At 30.2% G+C, this 14,105-nt stretch overlaps 1 protein-coding gene across 16 annotated transcripts in view; it reads right to left on the bottom strand.

The window, feature by feature from the left end:
- Nucleotides 1-14,105, bottom strand: part of LOC136987651 (luc7-like protein 3) — a 103,048-nt gene that overhangs the window by 65,976 nt on the left and 22,967 nt on the right. For 14 of the 16 annotated variants that reach the window (XR_010882647.1, XR_010882645.1, XR_010882648.1 and 11 more), the window contains exon 3: nucleotides 9,648-9,804. Coding sequence is in view for 5 of the 16 variants with exons in the window: in XM_067285403.1 (XP_067141504.1) it covers nucleotides 9,648-9,804 (157 nt within the window). In the remaining 11 variants the exon portion in view is untranslated. The remainder of the gene's footprint in view (nucleotides 1-9,647; nucleotides 9,805-14,105) is intronic. The other 2 variants (XM_067285404.1, XM_067285402.1) reach the window with 1 other exon arrangement.

The following is a 14,105-nucleotide window of genomic DNA, read 5'->3' on the forward strand; positions in this document are numbered from 1 at the left end:
TGCGACCCCAAAGTAATTTTACGCAACCCCAAATGAGGTCGCGACCCATAGATTGAATACCACTGATCTAGACAAACAAACATCACAAAATCCAATAAATTTGTAAAACCAAAAAACTGCTGGACTAAATTGGGCTACTTTTCCACGATTATATTTAATTAATTACTAAATAATTTGTCACCAAAGGAAGGCAATAATCTAGAATGCTAAAATGTTCGGTTAATGTTACCTTAGGTAGCCAAAATGGCAAACCTTCCGGTAATCTCGATCCAGGTTACTTAGTGACGTCGGTAATGGAGGGAGCTGTGAACTATCGCGTTGTGTTAAGCAAATTAATACTAACGACACATCTCGTGTTGAGTTATCGGTGGAAAGTAGTAACAGTTGTGATAAGCGTTGATTTGAATGATTTTTGACTTAAGACGTAATTTTTTTAATTTTTTTTTCTTCGAAGTTTTTCATTTAATATTAATTGGATTAATTATGAGTGCTTTAGATATTTCTTCCCAAGAATTTTGGGCAGTGTGCACCACCCATAATTTCTATCAAGTGCTCGAACCAGAATTTTCCCCATGGACCCCAGAATTGATAAAGGTTTTAAATTTGCAGTCAGTCTAGGATTACAGCATATTGAGGAAGTGTGTAAGATTTGTTCGAATTCATGAAAAATATTTTATCGATATGACCGAGATTCGTGTGTGATGAGGTGCAAAAAATGTCGAAGAAATAATTCGGCATTCGATGGAACCTTTAAAGGTAAATGTGAAAAAATATCATGGAGTAGAATATTTTCTTTTATATGGCATTACATTGCATTGGAATGTAATGCCATACAACCAAAGCATTACACCGAGAATCTGTCAGACTCGTACATGTATTCCTTTATGTATAAAAAGTTTCGTGATTGGCCGTCCAAAAAACCCAGGTAAAAGTTCTACACAATTGTGAATCATTTAAGTAAGATATATCCTGGTTTAGGACGAATTCCTTTGTGGAAAGAACCTGAGACAGTCCCTGCAGCCCCAATTTCTAATATTAAGAAAAAGGTAAAAAAGGTGGTAAAAGAAAAGAGAGGGAGGAAATATTACTACTGATAAGTTCGATAAAAGTGGGAATGAGGGCGGAAAAAAGGAGAAAAAGACAAGTAGTCCAATGGAATCAATTTCTGTCGAATCCAAGCGTCGGAAAAAAAAACATCATGCAATGACGCAAGTAATAACATTAAATTTATTGTTTATTTTTTTAATGTATTTTTTAACATTTCGGAAATAGTATTTATTTTAACAAAATCCTTAAATTCTAAAATCGGGATTTAGTATTTAATAAATCGCAGAGCATCATATGCATATTTGCTCCATCGTAAATCGCAGTCAAGATGGCCGCCATCTTGACGTCACTAAGTAACCTGGATCGAGATTACCGGTAGGTCCGCCATCTTGGCTACCTAGGGTAACATTAACCAAATGTTCAATGCAAAATGTGTCACTGATTTTTATAAATATTTTATTTAATGACTATAAAATTTAGAATCAGTACTAGTATCTATGGTAATTTAAAAATTCTGTATATTGTACATTTACTCATTCTATTTAAGTGCACAAAAATAAATATTAGAAAATAGTTACAAATATTATTTATTAGTGGAAAATATTTTTGAAATATTTTCATAAACATAATGTTTTGTAAATAGCTGGCAGTATTTTTGATTTGAACAATGTAATTTAATAAGATATAAAATTAATAATAATAATAATAATTTGTTATTAAAGCAATGATAATTATATAATAAAAGTTATATTTATTTTAAATAAATATATAATGATATTTTAAAAATGAATGAAGCGAATAAAATTAAATTTAGATGACATTTAAGTACATCAAATTAAACAAATTTAGAGTGTAGAATTTAGATTGTTTAATTGTTCAATAAAATTTTCACTTTTTAACAGAAAACTGTGCTTACATAATTATTTGTTTGAATATTAATACAATTCTTACTTTAATTTGTATTTAAGAGAATAATTTTGGAATGCCATCATACATAACTAGAAATTATTACTAAGAACACATTTCATTTCCTTCCTTCAAAATTCACAAAACTGAAGTTAAGAATTTATAAGTAAATTTTTAACTTATAATTACATGTTTAAAATTTTTATAAAGTATAAAATTTTACATCTCTTCAAGTAATGTTACTCTCGAAAGAGAATTAAATATTTTTAAGCATATTTAAAAATAATGTAAGAATATCAGACACTACAGTATTGTTTCATTTACTTCAAACAAATCAACCTTACTGGATAAATTATAAAAAAATTGGTGTTTCACTTATAATCATATCATGATCAACATCAAGCATATTTTCTTTCAGTAAAAGTTTAATTAATAATATATCAAATTTGCTAAATTTTTTTATTAAAATTAATCAACATTTTAATTTATAAACTTATCTACATGTAAATGAAATAGTGACTTATCAAAAATACAACAAATCGATAAATGATAGTTATTTGCCAACAGACAGTAACTGACCATTTCAAATTTAAACCTCTTTAACAAGAACTCTATAAAAGCTATTCTGAAAGTATTGAATGGCAGTATCAATACAAGTTTTTGTTGTCAGTAGATAGTAATCACACAGGTTTTTCAGTCATTGTGTGTGGCCAATAACTATAACACTGCATTTTTGTAAAACAACACACATTTTGGATAAAATGATTGATGTTTGTAATTTTCAGATGTTGATAGTACAAAAGCTATAAAAAAAAACAAATTTGTAAGTATATTTTCTAATTTAATCTTTCCCATGTCACAGAATTTATAAAATAAAAATTTCCTTAAGTGGCTAATAACTGTACCATTATTTACCTTATGTTTTTATTTATTATTGATAATGGTTTATACTGTACATCTCATTTCTTTTAAATTGATTGTAGAAATTCAGATGAAAGCTTGAATATGAATATCAAAGAAAACAATAACACTACTTCAACTTTTACTTCCTACATCATAAGTTCAACTATAACAAATTTAATAGTTATTAGATGTACTTAATACAGTATTCTACACCTAACAACTCTTTTTAATTTATACATTTATTTTTGAAAAATTACAAACCTATCAATTTTGACAAACTTACTACTGTTGTTTGATGGTAAAACCTATAAAAGTAAAGCTTTACATAAAAATATATGATTTTATGTAGAAAATTAATAAATAATAAGAATATTAGAAAAGCATTTCCCTCTAACACAGCGGATCCCAACCAGTGGTCCGTAAGAGCTAAAATATGGTCCATGAAAGATTTAAAACTTTTATTCATTTTAAATTATTATTCCCACATTGATATAAACTGAATTTAATTTTTACTAAAAGTGTTGTTTTCTATTATAATAGTACTGTTAAAGCATGTTACTCTTGAGTTTAACAATTATGTACGTTAAAAGTTTTGATTAAAGTTTATTTTTAGATTGACACAGTTTATTTTTCTTGAACCTTGTGGTCCCTGCTAACAACAATGAAATCAAAGTGGTCCCTGGTCAAAAAAAGGTTGGGAACCGCTGCTCTAACATGAAAAAAATCTTTAATTATTTAATTACCATATAATAAACAATTGTAATTATTTAAATTTTTATATCATCTTATTAAGCAGATGACTGGATAAACACTAAAAATTATGTATGTGGATATTCATTTTTATAATTTTTTATGTAAATATGATTTTATTTATGAATAATAATAATATACTGCATGTAAGTACTGTACAATGAATTCTTTTGGACAAATATAATATATTAGTTTAGTTATATGTTATACATATTGAATAATTTATTTAGTGTTTTCTTTTTTATTTAAATATTAAAATTATTAAAATACTTTTTATTCAGATCTTATATATGAAACAAATTCATCTGTTCAAGAATCAGCAACAATTATGCATCCGAATTTCTACATGAAACTCTATATAATGTAATTTTATGAATGTGTTAATCTAAATTCAAAAAAAGAATCTTTATAAAATCATCATCAGAATTTTAAAAAAAACTTTTTTTAATATTTTTTCTTAAAAAATTAAATACATTTAACAGCTGATCACTGTACTTAAATTAAAACATTAAAATTTTGATGTAATGACAATTATATTGTCAAAGATGCTTCTCAGCATAAAATAAAATTCAAACAAATATAAAAATTAAAAATCAAATAAAAAAATTAAAAATATAAAAATTATTTGTTTCATTTTGTTTCGTGAAGCTTTAATAAGTTTTTTCACTTGTTTCATTGAATAAACTCAAAACTAGTTACATCTATATATATATAATCGAGATGAGTTGATGATAATAATAATAATAATCAGCGCAGAGCCCAAACGGTTAGGAGTTGAAAGTTGGAATTTGGTACACAGTTACGGTACGTCACGAGAATGCACACTAAGAAGGGATTTTTTCAAAATTTTCCCCGTGGAGGAGTGAGACAGGATTAAAGCTTCTATATACATTATCGAGACATGCCCAAACGGTTAGGAGTTGAAAGTTGAAATTTGGTACAGTACATAGTTAAGGTACATCATGAGAATGCTCAGTAAGAAGGGATTTTTTGAAATTCCTCCCCACGGGGAAGAGGGACAGGATTAAATCTTAACACTTCCATTGTTGATGGAAGTGTCAAGTAACAATGGAAGTGTCAACAATGGAAGTGTTAAAAGAAAGCAACGTGCAAGACACAGACGCAGTTTTTTCGTTTTTGCGGGAAATTGAACATATTTTTAGACCCACCTAAAAATTCTCTAATTAGTCTGGAAACAGGGGGAACCAAATTCTTGCATTCTGTGAAAGGGGTAAAGTTGACTATAATGTAATAATCTTAATCTTCGCTATTGTTACTTTTGCCCGAGCAACGCCAAGCCTATCTGCTAGTTAACATATAATTATGAAAAAAGAATTTGTATTCCAATGAGAATGTGAATTTGTTTACATGAGCAATGAAATCAAATATATTTATATTTAAACAAAGAAGTAAACCAAGTATAACTTAGTATATGTAAATATTGAACAGCACTATTTATAAAATGAATGAAACAAAAAAATGTAAATTGAATTGGCAAACAATAAGTAATATCTATATACTGATCAATTTAAGTACACTCATTTTTTTTAAATTATCTATTTTTATAAAATGTTAAATTATTTTTAACTTAAATTAAATTGTAAATATTATAGCTCAAAACAAATGATGATAAAAAAATTTACTTAATATTTTTCTACTTACTATGTATTTCTGTAGCTAAGCAACAAAAATTCTTCAAAAAGGATGTTTGAATTAAAAACAAACTAAAACTTCAAACATGTCATATAATGATGTGTGACGTGTTTGAATTTTTAGTTTGTTTTTTAATTCAATCATTACTTTTTGAAGAATTTTTGTTGCTTAGCTACAGAAATATATTGTAAGTAGTTCGATATATACAGTCCATTTCAAAATTATAAACACACCCAACATTTTTCAATAACAAAAACATTAACTATAGTAACGTATTTATTATATTAGTATGTTGTTTATAACATCAATTTAAACATTTTCTAAAATTTTTAGAGCAATCTGACAATTACAAAAAAAATATCACAGATTTTCAATTTTTGAGTGTTTCAAAAGCATAAACACGGGGGCATAAAATTAGTATAATAATTTTTTTATTAATTATTGGTTTATTTAGTTGTCACCAGAAGTGAATATTGTTCATTATTAAAAACAAGGTGCCAATTTTAAATGGTTTTTGTGATTTAAAACAATGCCTGGTGGAAAAACACTAACAGAATTGGAAATACGTGAAATTTACCAACTAAAAGGATCAGGACAATCTCTAAGACAAATTTCAGCAACTATAAATTGATCTACATGTGTAGTGAGAAATGTGTTAACTCAGGCTGAAAATTATGGCAGAAATAAGCAATGTGAAAGGCCTAAATTCCTTACACCTAGAAATGAAAGAAAGGTTTTTCCAGCTACTGACAGTCAACAAGTTGTCTGTCAGAGAAGCAGCATCAACATTGCCAATTGCAGTTTCATCAGCAACTATATGGAGATGTATGCATAATCATAAAAATGCCAGATCAAAATTAACATAATTGCACAAAACAGTTAGATTAAAGTGGGCCAAAGACAAGATGACATGGAAAGAAGAGTGGAAACAAATAGGCTTTTCAGATGAAAAAAAGTGGAATTTGGATGGACTTGACAGTTATAGTCACTATTTTGGGGAAGAACAAAGTCAGAATGAGCAGACACTAAGGTGAAGGATCTGTGATGGTGTGGGCAGGATTCAGATGGGGAGGTAAAACAGATATTGTATTTATGTATACGAATTAATTCAGAAAATTATCAAGAACTGTTGTATCAAAATTTAATAACTTTTAAATCACTTATTGGGGAGAAAACTGGCAATTCCAACAGGATAATGCTGCCATTCATACATCAAAGTCAACTAACAATTGGTTTGCTGAAAAAAAAAATTAATGTAATTGATTGGCCATCACAGAGCCCTAATGTGACACCCATTAGAGAATGTTTCGGGCATTATGAGTCATCTTGTTTATGGCCAAAACAGACAATACAATACTGTAAATGAATTGAAATCAGCTATCATAGATTGTTGGGAAAATATTAAACTTCAAAAACTAATAAAATGTACAAGGTCTGTTCAAAAAATTCCCGAACTTTTTGAATAGCCTGCCTCCAGTTGGTTATTTTTTAATCTACTTGGAAGAGTTGTATCCGCAGAAACCTCTTGAGTTACCTCCTTCAATCCATTTGTTGATATCTTGTTTTGATGATTAGTTACAGCCATTTATGTGAAGGGATGTTAGTGGGGTTCGACAAAAAATTGAATCCGCAGAAATGAGCTCTTTCAAGGAGCAGCGTTTTTCTGTGAAATTGTGTGAAACTCTGGAAATCCTTCACAGAAACTTTTGAGTTGATTACAAAGGCTTATGGTGAGGGTGGGTGAAACATCCCCCGCTCCAAAAAAGCTTGACAAGTTTGCTAAAATGTTAAGGTGATGTTGATTGTTTTTTTCAACACAAAGGCGGTTGTACATCACGAATACCTACCCACAGGTCAGACAGTCAGCACGGAGTACTACCTGGGAGTTATGAAACACCTAAGAGACAGAATCAGGTGAAAAAGGCCCAAACTTTGGAGGAGCGGCGAGTGGTTTTACCACCACGACAACATGCTGGCTCATTTGTCCCTCAGAACTCATGAGTTTTTGGCCAAAAACAAGACTGCTGTGCTTTCATACCCACCCTATTCATGTGACCTGGCTCCATGCAACTTTTTCCTGTTCCCCAAACTAAAAAACCTGTTCAAAGGAAAAAGATTTGCCACCATTCCTGAGATAAAGAAAAATTCGACAAAGGAGCTTATGAACATTCCAGAAAAAGCACTCCAAAACTGTTTCAAAAAGTGGAAACACCGTTGGGACAAGTGTATACGTTGGGAAGGAGACTGACCAATAAATGGTAAGTGAAGTATTTTTTTGTGATAAATAAAGTTCGGAGAACTTTTTGAACAGACCTTGTATGCCTGATAAAGTATTTGAACTAATTAAATCAAATGGTGGACCTACAAAATATTGAAACACAAATTGTTTTTTTTTTTGTGCAAATGTGTTTATACTTTTGAAACAATCAAAAATTGAAAATCTGTAATAATTTTTTTTGTAATTGTCAGATTGCTCTAAAAATTTCAGAAAATATTTAAATTGATGTTGTAAACAATAAATTAATATAATAAATACATTGCAATTGTTAATGTTTTAGTTATTGAAAAAATTTGTATGTGTTTATAATTTTGAAATGGACTGTATATATATATAGAAAAATTTAAAAATTCTATATACAGTAACGACCCTGCTTAATGCTGATTCGATATAATGTGGTCTGCTTAAAGCCTTAAAAAAAAAGCTCAAAATTTACACCAATTCAAATTATCGCGACATTTCATTAATTTGTATATAATACGATTATTCCCAAACATGAACCAATCAGCAAAAGGTGGCAATTCATCTTAGCATTGTACTTTCCTTAAATCTATGTTTGTTTGGTGCAATTTTGGAAAAAATATAACATCGTGGATGCCATAGGCAATATCGACTTCACTTGGCAAGAATTAACTGATAAATGCAGGAACGAAGTGTGGAAGAAGGTATGGCTGAAGGTATTCAAGAATTCTCAACAAGAAGAGCCTATCACAGTATCATTAAGTTGACCAAATTGTCAATCTAATTGATACAGCAGGACTAGGAGATGTAGACGAATAGGATATTGAGGCATTACTGCAGGTTTCTGGTGAAAGCCTTACCAATGACAACCTTCAAGACTGGCAGAACAAGGAATTCATATAGAACTGGAAAATAGTCATTCTGAAAATGAAGAACCCAAAGAATTTCTCTACAGATTTCCTTAGTAAAAATTTGGTAACAATAACTGAAATCATTGATCAAATTGTAACAGACGATCCAGATTTTGAAAGAAGTGCAAAAGCAAAATGAGATGTTTTGGATGCAATCTCTTGCTACCGACATTTGATTAAGGAAAGAAAAAAAAACCAACAAATGAAACTACATGAATTTATGGCAAAAAAAAAAAAAAACAAGAATTTCAGAAGAGCCAGGACATTTGCCACAAAAAATGAACTTTACATTTCTGTGTGCATACATTTGTGTGTTATTTAACATATATTAGAATGCAAATTAATATAAACATAACTTAAAATTAAAGTAAAATCTGTTTATTTTTGGTCGCGTGTTCCCCTTTCCCTATTTATTCTGTGTTAAAATGACCTCGTTTAAGCTGTTTCATTTAGTGCTTTGTCACCTATGAACGATGCGCATACCCCACATTAAGTGGAGTCTTACTGTATATCACGTTCTAATTCATAATGAACACAATGATTTTGCTTCCTAAATGTAGACTAATGAGCATTTACCCCATTTTTATTCTGGGAAAGACTATAATTTTATACTTTTTTCGAACACTTACCTTACTGATACATCAGTATAAATGCATTAAATATTTTTTAAAGTATTCAAGAAAGTTAAACACATTTAATGGAAATTTAGTTATCAGATGCAATGTCAAAATAACTTATTATATATAAATTGCAATTAAATTTTTTAAGTCAACTAATAAAACGATTTTGAAATTTCAGATTAAATCCTACTAACATTGACAAACTTATATATATATTAAGAATAATCATTTTAGAGACAAATTTATAGAAATATTTATCTATATTAAATTTTTCAATCAAATCTGAACTTTTAAAAACTGCTAAATGTAGCTAATATAAAAGTTTTTTTCCAAATATCTATTCTCTATCAAACAAAAGTTTCATTAAAACAGAATCAAATTAAAACTTAGCTTTTAAGTCTAGTGTTTTATAATTAATGACTGAAACAATATAACTGTAACAATACAAAACTAAATCTTCCATAAACTGTACCATATTTGTTATGTAAATTAAATTATAAACAGAATCGAAACATATATTAACTATGTGATAGTTTCAATATTAAAAAGCTACATAAAAAGTAATTAAATAAGCATTACTGAATTAAAAGTTAAAGGAATTTATAGAATTTACTTTACATTATTTAACATGCTTACTCCTCCTTCTTTTTGTCCTAGTGCTAGTCTTTGTTTGGCTCTTCGAATTCTCTTCTCCACATCAGTTAGCATGCCTTGACAAAATCTTAAAAATTCATCTTCATAATGTGATTTCATGTAATGGTTTGATTGCTCGTATCTAAAGATATTACAAATTTTACATATACAGACACACAAATAAAAAAAAAAATATATATATATATATATATATATACCGTATTTTACGGACTATAAGACGCTACAGACTATAAGACGCACCTTAATTTTTAAGCAATTTTTAAAAAAAAAATACCTATAAGACGCACCTGAATTTTGGAGGCAATTTTTTGAAGAAAAAAGTGCGTCTTATAGTCCGTAAAATACGGTAAAATTTATATTATTATATATGAAGTAATTCAATATGTAATATTATCATTACTATAGAATTATATTAAACAATATCTATAACAAATTAACTAAGATAATATTAATGGTAATTACTTATTTTTTTACTTTTAATAATTAACAAAATCAGTAAATTTGGTATTTTAAAAATTTATAATACAAGATTTTTATCAGCAAAATTAAATTTTTGAAAGTTTGTTAATTTACCATTACAGAAAATTTAAAGAACCATTACTATTCATTAAATAGAAATGTTTTTAATATCATGGACTGACTGCTTCAATTAGTACTAAACACTGCACTGTAAAAGTTTGTATACTCCGATTCCCAAAGGTATAGTGTACTTCTAACTTTTCAAACATTCATGTTAAATTACATTTTACTCTTATGATTTAAACAAAGATTGTTGACAATGAAGATATTAAAAACAAATTAACTATTACAATTTATAAAAATATCTAAATGTCAACATAATATGAAGATGTAATTTATTCAGGAGTTAAACCTTTTCAAATGGTAAGTCAAATAAAATGCAAAGGTGCATGTATGAAGGTCAATTTATAGCCAGCCTGGTCAACAGGTCAATTATAATCAACTAGTTGATTGAAAAAGATGTCAAAGATGGTCAAAAAGAAGGGTGTACACAAAATGAAATATATCAAGTAACACACAAAAAAATTGGTATATAATAAAAGTTATATATAATAGTATAATTAAATTTATTGTATATTACAATAAAACCTCATTATTTTAAAACTCAAAGAACCAAAAACACGACATCAAATTATTTGAACATTTTCAAATCAAAGTTTTTTTTTGTAATTCTTGAATAAAATTATGACATTATCTTACATAATTTCACCCATTCATTTAAAAATGCTTTAATATTACTTGTTATTACTTATAATTTAAGCCAGGCATGTCAAAGATACGGCCCGCGAGGCAATTAGTTGCAGCCCGCAACATCAATTCAATATGCTATTTGTTTATTATTTATTATCTTGATACTAAAGAAAATGCGATATTTTGTACTTAAACAAATAATACTTAATAAACAGAATTGTTGAACTCAATTATTATTATGTTGGGTTAAGTGAGATATACTCGGTTAACACCGGTGGCTGTGTACTATGCCGGACCAAAGTCAAGGCATAGTAACCAAAACAGAAATTAAAGAAGTGTATCAGTGTGTGTGTCTGTATTCAGGAATTTTCTCACAATATGACATGTATTCAATATAGTGGCCTTCTGTAGTGTGATGTATATGTTTCTATTCAATTGTAATGTGCCCAGGCTTTTGTGTAGTGTGTGTGGTATGACACCTGTAGAGGAGAGAACAACAGGTACAATAAGCACCCTATCCATCCTCCACAGATGCCTTATTTCCTGGGCGAGTTCTGTGTACTTGCTAATTTTTTCAGTGCATGCGTTTTGTATATTGTGAGTGTTTGGAATGGATATGTCTATAATGTATGTGATTTTATTGTGTTTGTCAATGAGTGTGATGTCTGGTCTGTTGTGATAAATTGTTTTATCTGTGATTATGGCTCTGTCGTAGTACATTTTGTGCGTGTTGTTTTCCAATACTGTCTGCGGAATGTATTTGTAGTATGGTTTGTGGATGTCTACTAATTTGTGTTTCTTTGCAAGCTCTTGGTGTATTATATTTGCTACTTGATTATGTCTCTGTAAATAATCTGTCTGTGCCAAGAGCTTGCAACCAGAGGTGATGTGTTGTATAGTTTCTGGCATGATGTGACATTTTCTGCATGTGTCATTTGTGAGTGTTGCATCTTTGAGTATGTGTTTTCTGTAGTTTTTAGTATTTATGACCTGATCCTGTATGGCAATCATGAATCCTTCCGTCTCCCCAAAGAGGCATCCCCAAGCTAACCAGCTGTTTGACACAGTTTTGTCAACAAAATCCTGGGCCAGATCATAAGGATGCCTGCCATGGAGTGCCTTTCGAGCCCACGATTGCTTAATGGTGTCTATGCTTTTTATATGTTGCGTTGTGTCCATATGATGTGAGTGTAAGTTTAATGGTGTGTTATTCGAGTCTGCTAGAGTTACTGTTTTATGTAATTGTGATGTTTCTTGTTTTTTGTAGAAAAACTCTCGCAGTGACTATTTGTTTGTAGTGAAGGTTAACTATGTCAATCAGGCCATGTCCGCCATCTTTACGTGGAAGGGTTAATCTTTCTGTGGCAGATTTAGGATGATGTTGTTTATGCTTAGTAAGTGTTGTTCTTGTTTTCCTTTGGAGTTGCTCAAGATCTGTGTGAGTCCAATGTATAACTCCAAAAGAATATGTGAGTACTGGGATGACATATGTGTTTATTGCTTTAACTGTGTGTTTTGCATTTAACTGTGTTCTGAGAATAGCATTTAACCTACTTTGGTATTCTTTAATTAATCTTTGCTTTATTTGTGTATGTTCTGTTAGTTTGGCCTGTTGGAATCCTAAATACTTATAGAACTTGCCCTCTTCCATGGATTCAATAATGTCTCCATTTCCAAGTGCAAAATCTTCTTTCTTCAGGATTCCTTTTTCTATGTGAACTGTTTTGCATTTATCTAGGCCAAATTCCATTTGTATGTCCTTGGTGTATGAATGTGTGATTTGTAGGAGTTGATGAAGTTGTTTTTGTGTGGATGCATAAAGTTTTATGTCATCCATGTACATGAGATGTGACTGTGTAAACTGTGTTGTTTTTTCATGTCTGATATTGTAACCATATTGCGTGTTGTTTAACATGTTGGATAATGGGTTCAGGGCTAAGCAGAACCAGAGAGGACTCAAGGAATCTCCTTGAAAAATTCCTCGCCTAATAAAAATTTGGTTTGTTTGTATGGAAGTGTTATGGGCCCTGAGATGTAGTGTTGTTCTCCAGTGCTGCATAGTGTTTTGAAAGAATGCAATGATTGATGGATGTATTTTGTACATGTGTAGAATATGTAGCAGCCAACTGTGTGGAACACTGTTGAATGCTTTTCTGTAGTCTATATATGCCATGTGTATGTTTCTGTGTTGTTTGTGTGCTTGCCGTAGAATGACTGAATCTATGAGTAACTGTTCTTTGCAACCCCTGTGATTTCTACGGCAACCTTTTTGTTGTTCTGTGAGAATGTTGTGTTCTTCAATATGTTTGTATATTTTGTTTGCGATACAGGATGTCAATAATTTGTACAGTGTTGGAAGACATGTAATTGGTCTGTATTGTGTGGGGTCTGTGGTATTGTTGTTTTTAGGTTTCATGTAGGTGATGCCCTGAGTAAGAAAATTTGGCATGTCCTGTGGATTGATGATAATGTGTGTTAGGTGTTTAGCTAGTTCCTGGTGCAGTGATGTGAACTTTTTGTACCAGAAATTGTGAATGTTGTCTACACCAGGTGTCTTCCAGTTGTGTGTTCTGTTAACAGTGTATTGGAAATCATGTATGTTTATTTCAGCACAGGGCATAGTTGGTATGTTGTGCAAGTTTCTGTTCTCCTCCTTGATCCAGCCTGCATCAGCATTGTGCGTGACAGCACTGGACCAAAGAGAAGACCAATATGTTGTGAGTTCTTCTTCTGTTGGTGTGCCACTGTGCTGTGTATCAGTGTTTGCTTTGTTATTAATTTGTCTGTAAAAGAGTTTTTCATTGTTTGTAAATAATTTATTTTGTTGTTTTCGTAGTGTACATGTTTTGTATCGTTTGAGTCTACGTGCTTTGGCAGCAAGTTTTTGTTTTAGTGTATCAATGTATTCTGTAATGTGTGTGTTGTGATGTTCATGTTTTGTATGCGTTTTTATTTTCTTAAAAATGTTTTTGAGCTGTTTCCTTAATTTGGGTGTTATGTTGCTTTTAGTGTATTGTGTCAGCCTGCCTAATTGCTGTCTAATGTCATTTATTTGTGTTTCTATTCTTCTCTGCCAGGCAGGCTTGTGATAGAATTGTGTTTTCTGTGTATTTGTCTGTGATTGTACTTTCAGTCCATGGTGTGTCACTACTGTGACTGCCCCAGCATAAACTAATGTATGAATGTCTGCGAGTGTAGAAATTGAATGAATGT

The sequence above is a fragment of the Centruroides vittatus genome, unplaced genomic scaffold, assembly GCF_030686945.1.
Source record: "Centruroides vittatus isolate TY-2023 unplaced genomic scaffold, ASM3068694v2 scaffold_2569, whole genome shotgun sequence".
NCBI classification, from domain to species: domain Eukaryota; kingdom Metazoa; phylum Arthropoda; class Arachnida; order Scorpiones; family Buthidae; genus Centruroides; species Centruroides vittatus.